At 45.4% G+C, this 20,850-nt stretch overlaps 1 protein-coding gene across 1 annotated transcript in view; it reads left to right on the top strand.

Moving 5' to 3' along the window:
- The window catches only part of STAT1 (signal transducer and activator of transcription 1), a 1,171,385-nt gene that overhangs the window by 138,746 nt on the left and 1,011,789 nt on the right, over positions 1-20,850 (top strand). The window contains exon 3 of the mRNA XM_068244925.1: positions 12,867-12,945. Within this exon, the coding sequence (XP_068101026.1) occupies positions 12,867-12,945 (79 nt within the window). The remainder of the gene's footprint in view (positions 1-12,866; positions 12,946-20,850) is intronic.

The raw sequence follows: 20,850 nt of genomic DNA, 5'->3' as shown, positions 1-20,850 counted from the left end.
TCATTTCTATCAGCTCAAAATTTCAAGAAGCTAACTATAAATTGCTATCTAGGTGATATTGTACCTCCTTGGTCCAAATTTTAATCAGGGATGACTGACCAGTGCTGGAGGGTGTGCGGAGGAATTGGGACGCACCTGCATATATGGTGGAGCTGTCCATCTTTGACTAATTCTGGTATGAAGTGTTATCCATAATAAAGAAGGTTACAGACACTAACTTACCTAGAGACCCTTGGATAGTATTATTTTATAATGCCAAATATAGTGTCAAACGATATAAAAGATCTCTTATCCCTTTCTTGTTGAATGCTGCCAAAGGTCTCATCCCACGGCGTTAGAAGTCACTTCATGTACCCACTGTTAAGGAGTGGTTTCTTGCTATTAATTCAAAAATGGAATATGAAGAAATCCCTCATCTTCCAGAAGGGACCTTTGACAAACACTATCTAACATGGGCTCTATGGATAGACCTCCAAACCAAGGATGACTACCTAGCTAACATGTTCCCTACCTCTATCTCCACGTGACTTATTGCTGCTACTCATCCTTGCATATGCTTACTGTTATATGCTTCCCCCAGCCCCTGCTTGGCACAGCAATTTTGCCACTTTTTGGTTTACTGGCTCCGCAAATATGACTTGTGGCACACTCCGTATCTTGTATGCTTTTTTCGAATGCATATATTTGTTGGTTTTTCTTTTTGTTCTTGTTTGGTTATTGTTTTAATGTTCCACTGTTTTGTTGCACTACTACAAACTACTGGGGTTTGTAGTTGCCTCATGTGGGATATGCAGTTAATGCCTCTTTCATGTACTGAATTTTATGCCTTGTTATAATGTTATTAACTAGCTTGTGACTTTTTATTATGATCTGTTTTTGGGCTGAGACCCAAATTAAGAAAACTGACAATATCCCTAGGACTCAGCTCCTGGAGTACAAACAAAAAGCAGGAAGAGAGCCATGTCCCACTGGTGGTCACCTACAAGCCACACCTGGAAATCTTAAGCTTGCAAAAGAACTTAATTCTGTTTCATAAGGTTTAGAGACTGAGAAAGATACTCCCTGATCCTCCCCGCCTGGCTTACAGACAGCCACCCAATCTTAAACAGATGTTTGTCAGGAATGCCTTGAATCGGCCAGAACAGAATGGAACATTCCCCTGCTGAGGAAAAAGATGTGAGACCTGTAAACACATTCATTCCACCGACAGGATACCAATACCAGGAAGACAACAGTAACATAAAGTATAAAGGCACCTTTTCCTGCAGTTCATCTAATCTGGTATACCTGATCATGTGTGCAAAATGCCCCAAGGAAATTTATGTGGGAGAAACAGGATGAGCTCTACGTGATTGCATGAACCACCACAGGTTTACTATTAACAGCAGAAAAAAGGATAATAAAAAATATACTGATCTCCCAATACCCACTTTTGTTCATGTGGACACAGTTTAAGCGATTTTTCTCATAACTGTATTAATGGGTGGCTTTAAATCGCATAAAGAGAGACTAACTCAAGAAACAAAATGTATACATTGGTTCAAAACTGTAGAAGAAAGTTTAAACAAGGATGTTATCTTCTTGTGCTGGTACGATGGGTTTTAAATGCCACAATTCTTTGCATTCTTTTTTTCATTTTTGTTTCATATGCTGGTAAAATGGTGTTTAATGCCACTATTCTCTTTAGCTTATAACTAATGGTGCATGTAGTCAGCCCAGTCACATTTGAACTCTGGATTTACAATGTCTCCCCATCATCCTGAGTCGTATGTTATGTTTTAAAGGAAAACTTAAGTCTCCTAAAAAAAATGACTTGTACTCACCCGGGGCTCCCCTCAGCCCCCTGCAGCTGAACGGTGCCCTCGCCGTGTCTCTCCGATGCAGCTGGACTCGCCGGCGGCCACTTCCGGTTCGGCCATCACCGGCCGACAGGCTGGGAACGCGGCTGATTAGCCGCATTCCCGGCCGCAATAGCATTACAGAGGGCGCTATTGCGGCCGGGAACGCGGCTAATCAGCCGCGTTCCCAGCCTGTCGGCTGGTGACGGCCAACCGGAAGTGGCCGCCGGCGAGTCCAGTTCCGCATCGGAAAGACACGGTGAGGGGACCGTTCAGCTGCAGGGGGCTGAGGGGAGCCCCGGGTGAGTACAAGTAATTTTTTTTAGGAGACTTAAGTTTTCCTTTAAGGCTCATACACACGCTCAACAAAAGTCTTTTAAATGCACAATTATCAAACAACTGTTGTTGAAACAAACTAAAAAAAAAAGTTGTTTGCTATTGTTCAAACTACTGATAAGATGCAGCTCAAGTCAATCCAACTGGTGATCTTATCTATTTAGCTAGCATGCCTGTGAAACACATCTAATTACATTTATTTATGTTTGCAAAAGAATGTTTCTCCTCTGTATATCCAATGTATATAAGCTGTGTTTTTTTTTAAAAAAACTTGTCAGTATATGCAGGAACCAAGTCAGATAAAGGCTTATTATTAGCCAAAAGCTTACTTTTTATTTATCTCTAAGTTAGCCAATAAATGATATCATCCTGATTCAAAAACGTATTTATTTTACTGATGGCTAATATGGTACACCACTCTTCTGCTTCTGTTTTTTTTTTTTTCATGAAACCTGCTTGAATAAAATTAACTTCCCTGAGAATGCTCTTCAGCTAGCGGGCTTCAGCCTCATCCGTGCAGACCGGGATCCTGCCCTCTCAGGGAAGAAGAAAGGGGGTGGCATCTGTTTTTACATTAGCTCGGAATGGTGCCCCACCCAAGCGGTACTTGACAGGAAGTGCTCCCCAGATCTCGAACTCCTAGTCGTCAACTGCAGGCCGCCATACTGCCCACGGAAGTTCTCATCCTATGTCCTTGTTGGAGTCTACATCTCTCCTGATGCTGATCTGCCATGTTGGACTTTAGCGAGATCATCCCGCACTGGGAGACGTCCCTCCCAGACTCTCTGTTTATTGTCATGGGTGACTTCAACAGGGCCAACCTTCGCCAGGAGATGCCGCGCTACCACCAGCATGTATCATGTCCCACTAGAGGCCTGAACACCCTTGATCACTGCTACACAGCACTCAAGGATACGTACAAAGCGGTCCCCTGGGCAGCCCTAGGCTCCTCTGACCACTGTATTATCCACCTTATCCCCACCTACAGGAGGCGCCTGGAGGCGGCTAAACCAGTCCTTAAGACCACCAAGATGTGGTCAGACGAAGCAAAGCTACACCTCCAAGCCTGTTTTGATTGCACTGACTGGAAGCCCCTGGAGTCGCCAAACCTGGACGAGTGGGCAGACAATGTCGCCTCGTACATCAGGTTCTGTGAGGACTCGTGTGTGCCAACGAAATCCTTCAAGGTCTACCCCAACAACAAACCATGGTTCACAAACAGGCTCCGGCAACTGCGGAAGCGCAAGGAGGACGCACACAAGTCTGGTAACCAGGAAGACTACAGAAGGGCAAAGAATGACCTTAACCGGGAACTAAGGACTGCGAAAAAGGAGTATGCAGAGAGGATAGAACAAAACTTGCGCTCGAATGACTCACGAGCCGTATGGAGGGGGATTAAGGCTGCCACCAACTACAAGCCGCCGTTCCAACAAGCGACACCTAGCTCTATGCTAGCTGAAGAACTTAGCAAATTCTATTGCAGGTTTGAGAGACAGGTAGTGGCGGGGCATCCGACATCACCAACCCTCTCCCCAGGGGCCAACAACAACAATGCCCTTAGCTCACCCTCTCTGGTGGTGGACGAGGCCAATGTCCGGCGCCTCCTGTCCACCCTAAACGCTAGGAAAGCCTCAGGCCCCAACGGCGTGTCACCAGCATGCCTGAAAACCTGCTCTTGGCAGCTCGCTCCCATCCTCTCAGCCATCTTCACCTAGTCGCTGCAGGAGAGCAAAGTCCCTGCATGCTTCAAGAGGTCCACCATCGTACCTGTCCCTAAGAAACGGGGTCGCTGACCTCAACAACTTTAGGCCGGTGGCCTTGACGTCTGTCATTATGAAAGTCATGGAGAGAGCGGTCCTATCCATCCTCAAGCTCTCTACCTCACCCCTTCTAGATCCTTATCAGTTTGCCTACAGGACAAACAGATCCACGGACGACGCCATAAATACCTGCCTGGAGCTTGTCTACGACCACCTTGATAGACCAGATGCATATGCCAGAATTCTACTTCTGGATTTCAGCTCAGCCTTTAATACTATCTGCCCATGCACTCTACAGGAAGATCTAGCCGAACTTGGTGTCCATCCCACCCTACGTCTTTGGATCACAGACTTTCTTTCCAACAGGTCCCAAGTCGTCAAACTAGGGCACATCCACTCTCGGACAATGACCACCAATAAGGGTGCACCTCAAGGCTGTGTCTTGTCCCCTCTGCTGTTCTCTCTGTACACGAACAACTGCAGATCCACAGCCGACTCTGTCAAGGTCATCAAATTCGCAGACGACACCACCATTGTTAGTCTCATCACTAAGGACAATGTACAGGAGTACAGCCAGCAGGTGGAGAGAATCTGCCAGTGGTGTAAGGAGAACATGCTGGTGCTTAATACTGCAAAAACTGTTGAGCTGATCATTGACTTCAGGAAGTCTGCTCCTCCCCCTCCTCCAATCTACATTGATGGTACCGAGGTGGCTAGGGTACCCTGCGCCCGTCTCCTAGGCGTAACCATCTCCAGGGAGCTCAGCTGAAAGCTCAACATCACTGCCATCCAGCGGAAAGCCCAGCAGAGACTCTTCTTCCTCCGCCAACTGAGGAAGTTTGGCATGGCCCAAGATATTCTGAAAAGTTTCTACTTCTCCACCATTGAGTCAATCCTCTGCTCCTCCCTTTTAATCTGGTACGCCGGCTCCACCACCACCGACAGGCATAAACTACAGAGAGTGATCAGGTCAGCGGAGAGGATCATTGGGAGTCCCCTCCCCCCACTTGACCACCTATATAACACAAGACTGTGCTTTAGGGCGTTGAGGATTGCCAATGATCCCTCCCACCCAGGCTACCGCTACTTCAGCCCGCTCCCCCTAGGCCGGAGGCTTCGAACCATCTTCACCAGGACTGCCAGACACAGCAACTCTTTCTTTCCATCAGCGGTCAGCCTCCTGAACTCACTCCACATACTTCCATCAGAGAACTCCCACAAATAGCTAAGGCCACGCCTCGGCCAATCAGCTGGCCCGGATCGCACGGATCACTCTGGACTAATCAAACTAATCTGAACCATTAGTCGCCAGTAACGTAATTTAATTTCATTCCATATCATAGTCTCTGAAATTGCTCTGCGCGTAATGAACTAGCCACTGTGGCCCCCTATGGTTAATTGCACTCTATGTCTCTGTATGTCTCCTGCTGTCTATGTATTCCCTATTCCTGAGCTTTGTATTGTGCCAAACCCAATTCCAAGCATGACCCAGTTATGCCTGGCGAAATAAATGATTCTGATTCTGATAAGAAAAAAAAAGTACATGACAAAAGAGCATCGAAGGGATCACCTCTCACAACATAAACTGGCCAGACCTTAATACTTGGGGAACAAGAGTTCATAAGTTTTTTTGTATGGGCCCCGAATCCTGGGCTTATAGATATATCCTGGTCTAACAAAATCCTATTATGCTTTGAATATTGAGGAAGGTGATACCATCAAAATATTTATATATTATAACGGGTGATTAGCGTGGATTAAAACTTACCCAATTGCCGCTTCCTGCATCGCGTCTCCATGGTAACGGCGTCACGTGCACATCGTCACATTACACACCAGCGTATCACATGCTGCGTATCACACACTGGCTGACAGCATGTGATACGCTGGAATGTAATGTGACAATGTGCACAAAGATGCAATGCAGGAAGCTGCAAGTGGGTACGTTTTAACCCCCGCTAATATGATGAGATTGTTGAGCAGATTTACTGTCCTATCGTTTTTCCGATCGATTTTCCGAAAATCAGATCGGACCTGTCAGAAATTATCTATCGAACCATCTGTCTGCCAAAAAATCTCATGGTGTATTCCCAACATAAGATTGATTTTCCTCTTTGTGACCAATCCCTGGTGTGCTTGGGCCTTTTGGGGCCATTTTGGTCCTTCTCTTTCTCCTTCTTTCTTTTCCTTTTCTTTTTATTTCCCATTGCCGCTGTACATTTGTACATGGCAGCCTTTTTTCTTTTATTCTCTTCTTGGGTCAGTAGACCCTTGGTTGTCTTCAGTTGAGACTTGGTGCTAAGTTTTTGAGCCCCACATGATTTAATATGTTATTATTTGTGAGACATTTAGAGCAAGTTTACTGGGGCCTTGTTTGTTGCTTAACTATTTCTGCCGCCCGGACGTGAAGCTCATGTCCGGGCGGCTGATCTGCTGTGGTGCACGCTTTGGCACGCTTCGACGCGCGCGATCGCGGGCGCCGCCCCGGTGCCCCCCGGTAGCCCTGGGATCAGTGAATGGGAACATGGTTCCCGATCACCGATCCGTGTCCCCCGCATAAAAACCGAAGCGCTCCTACAAGAGGCTTTAGTCTTTCTGCACATCAAAATTTCCGCATCCCCCTTGTGCTTCCGCTTAGCGAGAAGCACAAGGAGGGGAAAAAAAACTGAAGGTGGCCATCTTGTGGCCAAATAGTAAAATTACGTCTACACATTACAATTTACACATATAACAACATAAAAAATTAACTGTTTATTTCCCACACCAAAATATTACCCAAATAAAATTAATAGAAAAAAAAATTACAATTTACAAAAAAAAAAAAAAAAGACATAAATAGTTACCTAAGGGTCTGAACTTTTGTGTAAATATGTATTTGAAGGGGTATGCTACGAACATTTTTTTAAAATTATAAGCTTGTAAATAGTGATGGACGCAAAACGGAAACAATGCACCTTTATTTCCAAATAAAATATTGGCGCCATACATTGTGATAGGGACAACATTTAAATGGTATAATAACATAGACAAACAGGCAAATAAAATACATAGGTTTTAATTATGGTAGCGTGGATTATTTTAAAGCTATAATGGCCGAAAACTGAGAAATAATGATTTTTTTTTCCATTTTTTCTTATTAATCCTGTTAAAATGCATTTATAAAAAAATAATTCTTAGCAAAATGTACCACCCAAAGAAAGCCTAATTAGTGGTGGGAAAAACAAGATATAGATCAATAAATTGTGATAACTAGTTGTTACAATCTGCATCTGCTGGTAGATTCCTGTATGTACTACCTCTGCTTCACCAGCAGATGTCACCAGCCTCTATGAAGTTACAGCCTGAACTTTCCTCTGCCCACCAGCAGAGGGTGGACTCTCTGGAGATCTCTTCACAGACAGGAAGGAGGCCTGGACTGTCACATGGCCTTTCAGCATGGTATTTAGGCCACACCTGAACACTCAGAACTTGCTAGCTCTTTGTTCCTGATCCTAGCCATCCTGTCCGGAGTTCTCTGTTCCTGATTACCTTGTTCCTTGATTCCCTGCTGTATTGATCTCCCGTGTTTTGACCTTGTGCTTGTATACCGACTACTCTTTGCCTAGCGATTACTGTACTGTTTGATCTCCTGTGTATGACCTCTGCTTGCCGACTATCCGTGTGTCTCCTCCTCGATTGTAATCTGTATTTTGTATATATATTCCTAGGTTTATGTTGTATTACTATTCTGGATCCAGGGTCTGTGTGCACACAATTCTATACACTGGATCTACTCTGCATAGCTCGCTTATGCAGAGAGGTCCTTGTATAAACCCTGATTTTCTTACCTTGTATGCTTATTGTATATATCTGCCAGTATTCTTTGATGCAGTGTGTTGTATGTGTGTAGAATACATTGCCTGCAAGTTAATACTGATTGTTTCTGTGCATGAGGTGAATGCACAGTATTTCTTTATTTTCATTTAATAATAAATCCTTATTATTCATTTACTCCTGGTTTGGCAGTCTTTTCCTAAACAGTGACATCTCTGCCTGGTTGCGGGTTTGTGCGTTGGTTTCTGTTTGCTCCAGGTGCAGCGCACAAACTCCATGCAAATTATAACACTAGTGATAAAGTTATTAGCTAATGAATGGGAGGTGAAAATTGTTCTGCTGCATAAGGTGAAAAATCCCCGTGGGCTGAAATGGTTAATAAGTGATCTAAGGCATGTACATCTCATCTCTGTGATATGCACAGTTGCACTCTTATATGCTATGTTATATAAACAGCATCCAATTGCATGGACGAAACCCAACTGCATGGTTTCCGGTTTCCTATCCGCTTCCTCAACAAAAAGAGGTGTAGTGGGAGCGGGCAGACCAGATAAGCCATCACGTTGACACCTACCCCGTTTCTCCTGAACTCTGTCACGGAAACGTCGAGGAATCAGGATTACCAAAGAGGCTTTGCTCATAAAAAGGGAAATAGTCATATCCACCTTTAGTAGAAAGTTTTAGGCAACACAGAAAAATATAAGTGACAAACACTCTGAAAAGTCCTAAATTTGTAGCAATCTTCCGAGAAACAATTTGGGTGAGGCACCTTAGGTTCAGGTGCAGGAACTGGCAGAGAAGTCAGTTCAGGGGAAACAGACATTTGAACACGTTCCTACAGTAGCAGAATCTGCTGCTGCTGACTCTGGATCGTGGAACGAAGATCAGAGATCACATTGTACAAACATTCAATGTGGTTCTCCTCCCCAGCAGGGTTAATGTTTGGATGTTTTATACTGTCAGAGTTCTATTTATCTCTGCACTAGTGATAGATACGGGCAGTCACAGGGCGTGGAGTCTTAAACAGCTCACGCCGCCAGAGATGATGGGCTGTCAACCCTAAAAGCTGGTGGATTATTCTGCTACCTAATGCTCACCAGGTCACGACCCCTGGGACTACCCCATCAGAGATGAGATAAAGTGTAGAGAAACCGAGAGCCGAATATAGTGTAGTATGTTAAGCATAAATGAAGTAAAGGTTATCGTGAGAAAATTATACTCACAAACGTGGGTTACCACAAAGGCAACCACTGTATAGGCAGGTGAGGAGATTAGACCTGTCCTCACTCAGGGATAAGAAGTCGCTCTCTGTAGATGCGAAAGGGGGTAGATCACCCCTCCACCAGGGGTGGACATGGTATAGCAGCAGGAGAACAGAGGCGCCAGCAGGATAAAAGCGGATAAAAACTTTAAAATTTGCTGGGAGGAAGTGGTGGACTTACCTCCATAAAGCAGACATGAAAGACTGTCTGAATAGTAGCAATCACATTTATTAAATAGTACCCCAAAAAAGTGCAACACGTTTCGCAGGCCCAGCCCGCTTCATCAGGCAATAAACGTGGGGACAAAACTGTAGACAAGAGACAGTACATTATGCTATAGTAAGTTCTGCAGTTACAAATTTGCATATCAATATATTGCATATCATAAAGCATACCATATGAAAAATTGCTTCGTGGGGATGGCATAAAAGAGTTGGGTGTACAAGTAAACAATAGGGGGTAGAGGCTATGGTGCTCGTGATAGTAATGGGCTATAGGGTGTTTTTTTTACACAGATTTGCAATGGGTGGTATTGGTAATGGAAAAGGGTATATGTCAGCATGAGTAATGGGTAATAGAGCATTGAGAAGAGAACAGGGGGCCAGAAATACAGGGTAAAGTGTGCAAATAAAATAACATAAAGAACTCACCAGAATTTCAGCAATAGCAGGTGTAGCGCCTCAGTGAAGTGGTGAGGACTAGAGTTGGGCGAACAGTTCGGCTGTGTTAGCCGAACTGCAGCCGAACTGTTCGGCTGCCCAAGCTGTCATTTATCTGTGGCTCTTACTACTTCCGGGTCGCAATGACCCGGAGTAGTACGTCTGCGCTGGCCCGGCGGAGCGCGTCCTAGATCGCGCTCCCGTTGCCGGGCACTCTCTGCGCATGTGTGTGACGTCACTCATGACGTCACACACATGCGCAGAGAGTGCCCGGCAACGGGAGTGCGATCTAGGACGCGCTCCGCCGGGCCAGCGCAGACGTACTACTCCGGGTCATTGCGACCCGGAAGTAGTAAGAGCCACAGATAAATGACAGCTTGGGCAGCCGAACAGTTCGGCTGCAGTTCGGCTAACACAGCCGAACTGTTCGCCCAACTCTAGTGAGGACGCTCAACTCCTTATATATACAGGTTCTTGCTAAAAGGGCCAATTAGATGTGTGGGAGGTGTTAGGTGGGCGGGGTTAGGGCGAGTGTGCGAGCAGCCAATGGACTCTCGCCACCTGTGTTCAGTGAGTTGGGTTTTTGAGAAGGGTGGGTGGGGTTAGGGCGGGCTTGTGAGTAGCCAATGGGCTCTCGCCACCTGTGTTCAGTGTATTGGGTAGTTGGGGGTGGATACAGGTATCATGGTTACCAAATGTGCAGCTGAATAGTGTACTAACTGAATAGATTACTGGTTAAGGGCACTGCCTTTGACATGGGAGACCAGGGTTCAAATCCCAGCCAGGGCCAGTACCTACTCAGTGGTGTTTGGATGCTGTAAATGGGCAAATGAATAAATTAAGTAAAAAAGAATATGCAATGGTATTTTTCAAAATTTTAATAAATATAATGATTCGATCCAGTGGGAATATAATTAGTATATTTGACAGAGGGATTGATGTGTAAAAGTATTTAGCTGCCATCTAGTGGACCAAAAAGTTATGACCCTGTCCTAAGACACAAGCATAAATAGACATGTAAGAGCAACATAAAAATTAATAGAATAAATAGACATGTAAGAGCAACATAAACATTAATAGAAACATAAAAAAATATATTAAAAATATGTATATATATATATATTTTTTTAATAGGTTTCTATTCATTTTTATGTTGCTCTTACAAGTCTATTTATTCTATTAATTTTTATGTTGCTCTTACATGTCTGTTTATTCTATTAATTTTTATGTTGCTCTTACATGTCTATTTATGCTTGTGTCTTAGGACCGGGTCATAACTTTTTGGTCCACTAGATGGCAGCTAAATACTTTTACACATCAATCCCTCTGTCAAATATACTAATTATATTCCCACTGGAATCTTTATATTTATTTAAATTTCGAGAAAGATCATTGCATATTCTTTTTTACTTAATTTATTATTTTGCCCATTTACAGCATCCAAACACCACTGAGTAGGTACTGGCACTGGCTGGGATTCTTTTGCCCATTTACAGCATCCAAACACCACTGAGTAGGTACTGGCCCTGGTTGGGATTTAAACCCTGGTCTCCCATGTCAAAGGCAGTGCCCTTAACCAGTAATCTATTCAGCTAGTAAACTATTCAGCTGCACATTTGATAACCATGATGCCTGTATCCACCCCCAACTACCCAATACACTGAACACAGGTGGCGAGAGCCCATTGGCTACTCACAAGCCTGCCCTAACCCCACCCACCCTTCCCAAAAACCCAACTCACTGAACACAGGTGGAGAGAGTCCATTGGCTGCTCGCACACTCGGCCTAACCCCGCTCACCTAACACCTCCCACACATCTAATTAGCCCTTTTAGCAAGAACCTGTATATGGCCTGGTGCACACCAAAAACCGCTAGCAGATCCGCAAAATGCTAGCAGATTTTGAAACGCTTTTTCTTATTTTTCTGCAGCGTTTCAGCTAGCGTTTTGCGGTTTTGTGTAGCGGTTTTGGTGTAGTAGATTTCATGTATTGTTACAGTAAAGCTGTTACTGAACAGCTACTGTAACAAAAAACGCCTGGCAAACCGCTGTGAAGTGCCGTTTTTCAGAGCGGTTTGCGGTTTTCCTATACTTAACATTGAGGCAGAAACGCATCTGCAATCCAAAATCTGCAGCAGCCCGGGAGTATGCGTTTCTGCAAAACGCCTCCCGCTCTGGTGTGCACCAGCCCATTGAAATACATTACCCTAGCGGATCCGCACCCGCAAGCAGATCGCAAACCGCAGCGGAAACGCTCCGGTGTGCACTAGGCCTATATAAGGAGTTGAGCGTCCTCACCACTTCACTGAGGCGCTACACCTGCTATTGCTGAAATTCTGGTGAGTTCTTTATGTTATTTTATTTGCACACTTTAACCTGTATTTCTGGCCCCCTGTTCTCTTCTCAATGCTCTATTACCCATTACTCTTGCTGACATATACCCTTTTCCATTACCAATACCACTCATTGCAAATCTGTGTAAAAAAAACACCCTATAGCCCATTACTATCACGAGCACCATAGCCTCTACCCCCTATTGTTTACTTGTACACCCAACTCTTTTATGCCATCTCCACGAAGCAATTTTTCATATGGTATGCTTTATGATATGCAATATATTGATATGCAAATTTGTAACTGCAGAACTTACTATAGCATAATGTACTGTCTCTTGTCTACAGTTTTGTCCCCACGTTTATTGCCTGATGAAGAGGGCTGGGCCTGCGAAACGCGATGCACTTTTTTGGGGTACTATCTAATAAATGTGATTGCTACTATTCAGACAGTCTTTCATGTCTGCTTTATGGAGGTAAGTCCACCACTTCCTCCCAGCAAATTTTAAAGTTTTTATCCGCTTTTATCCTGCTGGCGCCTCTGTTCTCCTACTGCTTGATTTTGATTTTGATTCTCCTTATGTATGGGTTAAAGGAATTGAGGAGGGATGGGGGAGCTTCATGTTAATGCTGCTGAATAAAAAGCTACAACCGTTCTTCGATCACGTGACAAGTAATGCAGGGAGAGGAGAGGTTAACCTGACAGATACAAGTTAAATTACGCAGAATACCTTGTGTAGCATATAAAAGAAAACGGTTGTTGCTTTCTAGATAACCCTCGTAGTTTTACTCAGATATTTTAAGGTGTTATATAAGGTTTTGCATTCTGGAATAATGTATTTCAATCATGTTATGCTATTTTATAGGAAGTGGAACAAGAAGTTAAAAATTTAGAAGACTTGCAAGATGAATATGACTTCAAATGTAAAACTATACAGAGCAGAGGTAAGTACTTGGTTGAGGCTTGCATATTAGTAAACACAGCAGCACAGACTGTTGCCACAAATAAAGCTCTGGTAAACCTCCCAGTTTTGAAGCCCTGCCTTAACCCTTCCTAGCCACACATCTCTGCCCTACACCTACCACACCTCTCATATGTCAACCACGAGTTCTCATACTAATATTGAGATTACCCTCAGGGCCGGCCTTAGGTTTTACAGCGCCCTGAGCGAAGCCTGATTATGGTGCCCCCCGCCTTCATCCTACACACACACACACACACACACACACACACACACACACACACACACACACACACACACACACACACACACACACGAAATAGGTAATATTGGGATGGACAGACAGACAAATATATATACATTGAGAGAGAGAGAGAGAGAGAGACAGATATAGGGATTGATGGAGGGAGGGAGGGCGAGAGAGAGAGTGAGAGAGAAAGAGAGAGAGAGAGAGAGAGAGAGAGAGAGAGAGAGAGGAGGAAAGAGAGAGAGGAGGAGAGAGAGAGAGAGGAGAGACAGAGAGAGGAGAGACAGAGACAGAGAGAGGAGAGACAGAGAGAGGAGAGACAGAGACAAGAGAGAGAGACAGAGAGAGGGAGGAGAGAGAGAGGGAGGAGAGAGAGAGAGAGGGAGGAGAGAGAGACAGAGAGAGGGAGGAGAGAGAGACAGAGAGAGGAGAGAGAGACAGAGACAGAGAGAAGAGAGAGAGACAGAGAGGAGAGAGAGAGAGAGAGAGAGGAGAGAGAGGAGAGACAGAGAGAGGAGAGACAGAGACAGAGAGAGGGAGGAGACAGAGACAGAGAGAGGGAGGAGACAGAGACAGAGAGAGGGAGGAGACAGAGACAGAGAGAGGGAGGAGAAAGAGACAGAGAGAGGGAGGAGAAAGAGACAGAGAGAGGGAGGAGAGAGAGACAGAGAGAGGGAGGAGAGAGAGACAGAGAGAGGGAGGAGAGAGAGACAGAGACAGAGAGAGGAGAGAGACAGAGAGAGGAGAGAGAGAGACAGAGACAGAGAGAGGAGAGACAGAGAGAGGAGAGACAGAGAGAGGAGAGACAGAGACAGAGAGAAGAGAGAGAGACAGAGAGGAGAGAGAGAGAGAGAGACAGAGGAGAGAGAGAGACAGAGAGGAGAGACAGAGACAGAGAGAGGAGAGACAGAGAGAGGAGAGACAGAGACAGAGAGGAGAGACAGAGAGAGGGAAGACAGAGACAGAGAGAGGGAGGAGAGAGAGACAGAGAGAGGGAGGAGAGACAGAGAGAGGGAGGAGAGACAGAGAGAGGGAGGAGAGACAGAGAGAGGGAGGAGAGACAGAGAGAGGGAGGAGAGACAGAGAGAGGGAGGAGAGACAGAGAGAGGGAGGAGAGAGAGACAGAGAGAGGGAGGAGAGAGAGACAGAGGGAGGAGAGAGAGACAGAGAGAGGGAGGAGAGAGAGACAGAGAGAGGGAGGAGAGAGAGACAGAGAGAGGAGAGAGAGAGACAGAGAGAGGAGAGAGAGACAGAGAGAGGAGAGAGAGACAGAGAGAGGAGAGAGAAACAGAGAGAGAAGAGAGAGACAGAGAGAGAAGAGAGAGACAGAGAGAGAAGAGAGAGACAGAGAGAAGAGAGAGACAGAGAGAAGAGAGAGACCGAGAGAGGAGAGAGAGAGAGACAGAGACCGAGAGAGGAGAGAGAGACCGAGAGAGGAGAGAGAGACCGAGGAGAGGAGAGAGAGACCGAGGAGAGGAGAGAGAGACCGTGGGGAGGAAAGAGAGACAGTGGGGAGGAAAGAGAGACAGAGGGGAGGAAAGAGAGACAGAGGGGAGGAAAGAGAGACAGAGGGGAGGAAAGAGAGACAGAGGGGAGGAAAGAGAGACAGAGGGGAGGAAAGAGAGACAGGGGAGGAAAGAGAGACAGAGAGAGGAGGGAGAGACAGAGACAGAGAGAGGAGGGAGAGACAGAGAGAGGAGGGAGAGGAGAGAGAGACAGAGAGTGGAGAGAGAGACAGAGAGTGGAGAGAGAGACAGAGAGAGGAGAGAGAGACAGAGAGGAGGGAGAGACAGAGAGGAGGAAGAGACAGAGGAGGAAAGAGAGAGGACGAGAGAGACAGACAGATATAGGGATGGAGGGATAGGAGGGAGAAAAAGAGAGAGAGAAAAACATAGGGGGGGGGGGGAGAGGGTGAGAGAGAGGGAGAGATAGGGATATAGGAATAGATAATCTAGGGATATATATGAGAGAGAGAGACAGAGCTATAGGGATGGATGTATGTTTGGGGAGAGAGAGAGACAGACAGATATAGATGGATGGATGGAAGGAATAGAGAGAGAGACAGATATATAGGGATGGATGGATGTATGGGGAGATAGAGAGACAGACAGATATATGGATGGATGGATGAATGGATGGTAGGAGTAGAGAGAGGGGGAAGAGAGACAGAGAGAGAGAGTGAGTGAGTGAGTGAGTGAGTGAGTGAGTGAGTGTGTGTGTGTGTGCTGCACAAAGTCCGGTCCGTTAAGGCTGCATTTCTATCTATGTAAAGCCCCCTGAGTGACTGACCTGCCTCTCTGCTGTCCCCCTTGCTTGCAGTTTGCTGGCACTCTGTGGTAGCTGGGCGATGTGCTCCTGTCACACAGACCTGTGGGCTGCAACAAGTTCCCCTCTGTCGTGGCTCCCTCCATCCCCGGCACTCAGACTGCCAGCCATGTAGTTCAGCGGTGGGTGGTCCAGCAGCATTGATGGCAGAGCGAGGGAAGTCACTGTATACTTCAAATACAGGAAGTGCTCATTCAGGAAAGCACTTCCTGTATTTGAGATACACAGCGCCACCACTGGGCTCCCTCTGTCATCACAGCTGCCGATTCACCCACAGCTGAACAGGGCTGACAGTGAGTGCCGGAGATCGGAGGGAGCCGCGAGTGAGGGGAATAGAAACCCCTGCACATGCGCCCCTTGGAGGCCGGCGCCCTGAGCGACCGCTCCGGTCGCACAGGTCAAAGGCCGGCCGTGATTACCCTTATGAATAGGATACAGCTAATGTTCAGTCTTTAGAGTGACAAATGTCAAATTTTTCCCACCACCAGTGCAGTCTTTCCAACATGGTGAATATGTATACTTGGCAACGGCTATAAATAGAGAGAGCTTACCAGCTATATTAGACTGAAAATATAAGGTTTGTACCGGTGTTCCTTGGGAACTTTTACTAGTACAAAGACCCTTCCACTGTCCTTGCAGGATAATGAATTGTGTAAAATAATTGAAGCAAATGTGCAATAAGTGTACTTAGTTTTGACTAATTTAAATTAATAAGAAAACAACCATTAAACAAGATTTAAATATAAACACTCTCATATGGGTGTTTATTCAAATGGATCCTCAGAGTAGGAAAAGCCTCTGAATTATAATTATTATTATTTATTGTATTTATAAATCTCCAACATAGTACGCAGCGCTGGACAATAAATACATACAATGATAAAAAGGATGATAGACATAACAAGCTTATGCAACATAGGACAAAGCTATACAAGGCAAACAGGGTACAAAATACATGATTATCAGCGATTTTGGGCTGGTTAGTTGGGCCCCCTAATACAAGTACAAGGCTGTCATTGGAAAGGAGAATTCTAGAATGTGTTCATGTAGAATACACTAGGGAAGGGCTGACACTGCCAAAGGATTACATTCTAAGGGGAGGTGAGATGGACTCACTAGCTACAGCTTTAGAATAAATATTCAGTAGAAAGTTACTGTGTGGTAGGTGGCGGGTAGGCCATCTTAAAGAGGTGGGTTTTGAGGGCTTTCTTTAATGTGTTGAAGGAGGGGACAAGTCTGATGGGCAGTAAAAGGGAGTTCCAGAGGGTGGGGGCGGCCCTTGGAGGACAGGAGTGGATGGCCTGGTATGTACCTGTGAACAAGCTCTGATATGTAGGTAGAGGTTTACAAAGGGGATGTGGATGTGGAACAGTGAGAAGAATGGATAAGTCTGGCAGCCATGTTCATAAATGATTGAAGGGGGCCAATGAGTTCAAAGGAAAGGCCAGACAGAAGGGAGTTGCAGAAATCAGAAGGGAGTTGCGGGAGATGAAGAGGGCATGGATGAGCTGATGAAAAGCTTCTACACAGCCACTATTGAGTCTATCCTTTGCTCCTCTATCATCGTATGGTATGCAGGTGCCACCGCAAGCGACAAATACAAACTACAAAGAGTGATCAAAGCAGCGGAAAGAATCATCGGGACTCCGCTGCCACCACTGGACCTCCTTCATGCATCTAGGCTAAGCAACAGGGCAAACAGGATTGCACAAGACCCCCGCCACCCCGGCAGTCGCTTCTTCAACCACATGCGCTCAGGCCGCCGCTACAGAGCTATTCCAACTAAAACTTAGACACAGGAACTCATTCTTCCCCCGAGCTGTGCTCCTTCTTAACTAGAGCATCCCCACTCAGATTGTCCTCGGAGCGTAGCGTCACGGTCACCTCGCATTACTGCCAAATGACATATAGGCCCCTACATCGGAAAGCTTGTTTCTATACTGTCTGTGTTTTTTTTTACTTTTTGCATTATGTCTGTTTCTTATTTCATGTAATGTGTTATGTCTAATGCCAATGTGTACCAAAAATAATTCTGAGTGCGGCATCCGTCACACTTAGCGAAATAAATCTGATTCTGATTCTGATTCTGATGAACAGCTTGGTAGTATCCGGGGTCAGAAAGTGGCGGATCTTGGAGATATTACGGAGGTGGAAATTGCAGGCTTTGGGGATGTTTTGAATGTGGGGGATGCAGGAAAATGCAGAGTCCTGGATGACACCCAGGCAACGGGACTGAGAGGTAGGGCAAATGGTTGCGTTGCCTATTGTGAGGTGGAAATTTGGGAGGGATGCAGCAGCATCGGGTGGAAAGATCAGGAGCTCAGTTTTGTATAGGTTAAGCTTTAGGAACCTAGTTGACATCCAGGAGGAAATAGTTGAAAGGCATGAGGAGACATTGTCCATAGTGGTGGAGGAGAGATCATGGGTATGGATGTAAGTCTGAGTGTCGTCAGCATAAAGGTGGTATTAGAAGCCTAGGGAGGAGGTGAAATTGCCAGTTGAGGAGGTGTACAGTGAGAAAATAGCCCTGGGGGACCCCAACTGAGAGGGGGGCAGGGGTTGAGGAGAAGCCATTGAAAATGTTCACAAAGGAGCAATTGGATAGGTAGGTGGAGATCCAGGCCATGGCAAGGTTATAAATGCCCATGGGCTGTAGGGAGTGAATAATTTCAAATGCCTAAGAGAGATCAAGGAGGAGTAGGCTGGAGTAAATGCCTTAGGCTATGGCAAGGATAAGGGTATTGACCACCTTGGCAAGGTCCTGTTCTGTTGAGTGTGCAGGTTGGAATCCAGACTGTAGGGGGGTCAAATAGGGTATTGGTGTTGAGGTATTGGCTAATACACCAGTGCACCTGACGTTCAAGGAGTTTAGATGTAAAGGGAAGAAGGGAGATTGGGTGGTAGTTTTAGGGAAAGGATGGGTCGAGTGGGGTTTTTTTTCAGAAAAAGGAGAGGTTAAACAAGGAGTTGAGGAATGGGGCCAGTTGATGGAAGGGGAGACGAAGAATGTTTGAGGGTACAGGATCAAGGGGGTAGGAGGTGGGAGGGGAAGTCACAAGCAACAGCCTGACTTCAATGGCGGCAGGAGCAAAAGAGGTGAGGGGGGGGGGGGGTGGATGAGATAAGGGAGCGGCTTGGGGGGGGGGTGAGGGAATGACTTGAGAGAAGGTGGGAAGGGAGGGATGGAGTATGACTGGCGCCGTGGGTGGGGGAGTCCGTGTGTTGAGAGAGGCCGAGGGAGTTGGTAAGGGAGAGAAGCTAAGTGGTGGCAGATGTATTGGGTGCTTTTAGGGTTGCCGTGGTATGCCAGTATTTGTTCACCCCTATTGCTGAGTCCCCCCTCCCCCCACCTGACTCTCTACAGTGGGATAAGAAAGTTTGGGCAACCTTGTTAATCGTCTTGATTTTCCTGTATAAATCGTTGGTTGTTACGATCAAAAATGTCAGTTAAATATATCATATAGGAGACACACACAATGATATTTGAGAAGTGAAATTAAGTTTATTGGATTTACAGAAAGTATGCAATAATTGTTTAAATAAAATTAGGCAGGTGCATAAATTTGGGCACTGCTGTCATTTTATTGATTCCAAAGCCTTTAGAACTAACTATTGGAGCTCAAATTGGCTTGGTAAGCTCAGACCCACATACACAGGTGAATCCAATTATGAGAAAGAGTATTTAAGGGGGTCAATTGTAAGTTTCCCTGCTCTTTTAATTTTCTCTGAAGAGTAGCAACATAGGCGTTTCAAAACAACTCTCAAATGACCTGAAGACAAAGATTGTTCTCCATCAGGGTTTAGGGGAAAGATACAGAAAGCTGTCTCAGAGATTTCAGTTGTCTGTTTCCACAGTTAGGAACATTGAGGAAATGGAAGACCACAGGCTCAGTTCAAGTTAAGGCTCAAAGTGGCAGACCAAGAAAAATCTTGGATAAAAAGAAGCAACAAATGGTTAGAACAGTCAGAGTCAACCCACAGACCAGCACAAAAGACCTACAACATCATCTTGCTGCAGATGGAGTCACTGTGCATCGTTCAACCACTCAGCACACTTTACACAAGGAGATGCTTTATGGGAGAGTGATGCAGAGGAAGCCTTTTCTCCGCCCACAGCACAAACAGAGCCACTTGAGGTATGCTAAAGCACATTTGGACAAGCCAGCTTCATTTTGGAATAAGGTGCTGTGGACTGATGAAACTAAAATTTAGTTATTTGGGTATAACAAGGGGCGTTATGCATGGAGGAAAAAAATACAGCATTCCAAGAAAAAACACCTGCTACCTACAGTAAAATATGGTGGTGGTTCCATCATGTTGTGGGGATGTGTGGCCAATGCAGGGACTGGGAATCTTGTCAAAGTTGAGGGACACGTGGATTCCACTCAGTATCAGCAGATTTTGGAGACCAATGTCCAGGAATCAGTGATAAAGCTGAAGCTGCCCCAGGGCTGCATCTGCTCAACATTTACTAAGGCATTCATGCAAAGAAACAAGTACAATGTTCTGGAATGGCCATCTCAGTCCCCAGACCTGAATATAATTGAAAATCTGTGATGTGAGTTAAAGAAAGCTATCCATGCTCGGAAGCCATCAAACCTGAATGAACTAGAGATGTTTTGTAAAGAGAAATGGTCCAAAATACCTTCAACCAGAATCCAGACTCTCATTGGAACCTACAGGAAGCGTTTAAAGGCTGTAATTTTTGCAAAAGGAGGATCTACTAAATATTGTTTTCATTTCTTTTTTGTGGTGCCCAAATTTATGCACCTGCCTAATTCTGTTTAAACAATTATTGCACACTTTCTGTAAATCCAATAAACTTCATTTCACTTCTCAAATATCATTGTGTGTGTCTCCTATATGATATATTTAACTGACATTTTTTCATTGAAACAACCAACAATTTATACAGGAATATCATGATGATTAACAAGGTTGCCCAAACTTTCGCATCCCACTGTATACTGAGGGCACCAATCCTGGCTACATATACTGCAGACAATGATTCCTGGCTATCTATGCTGGCTGCACCTCTCCCTGGCTACCTATACTGCGGCCACCTATTACTGGCGGCCACCTATTACTGACTACACTCTTTCCTGGCTACCTATGCTGCAGCCACCTGTTACTGGCTACACCCATAACTGGCCACCTATACTGCAGCCACCTTTTACTGGCAACACCTCTCCCTTGCTACCTATACTGCGGCAACCTATTACTGGCAGGGCCGGATTTGTACCTATTACTGCCCTAGGCCAGGTGTTAACAACTCCCCCCCCCCCCCGAAGAAAAAAAATATATATATATATACTG

Source organism: Hyperolius riggenbachi, chromosome 7, assembly GCF_040937935.1.
Source record: "Hyperolius riggenbachi isolate aHypRig1 chromosome 7, aHypRig1.pri, whole genome shotgun sequence".
In the NCBI taxonomy this organism is placed as follows: Eukaryota; Metazoa; Chordata; class Amphibia; order Anura; family Hyperoliidae; genus Hyperolius; species Hyperolius riggenbachi.
Note: the sequence above shows the minus strand (reverse complement) of the source record. Positions and strands in the feature narration are given on the sequence as shown.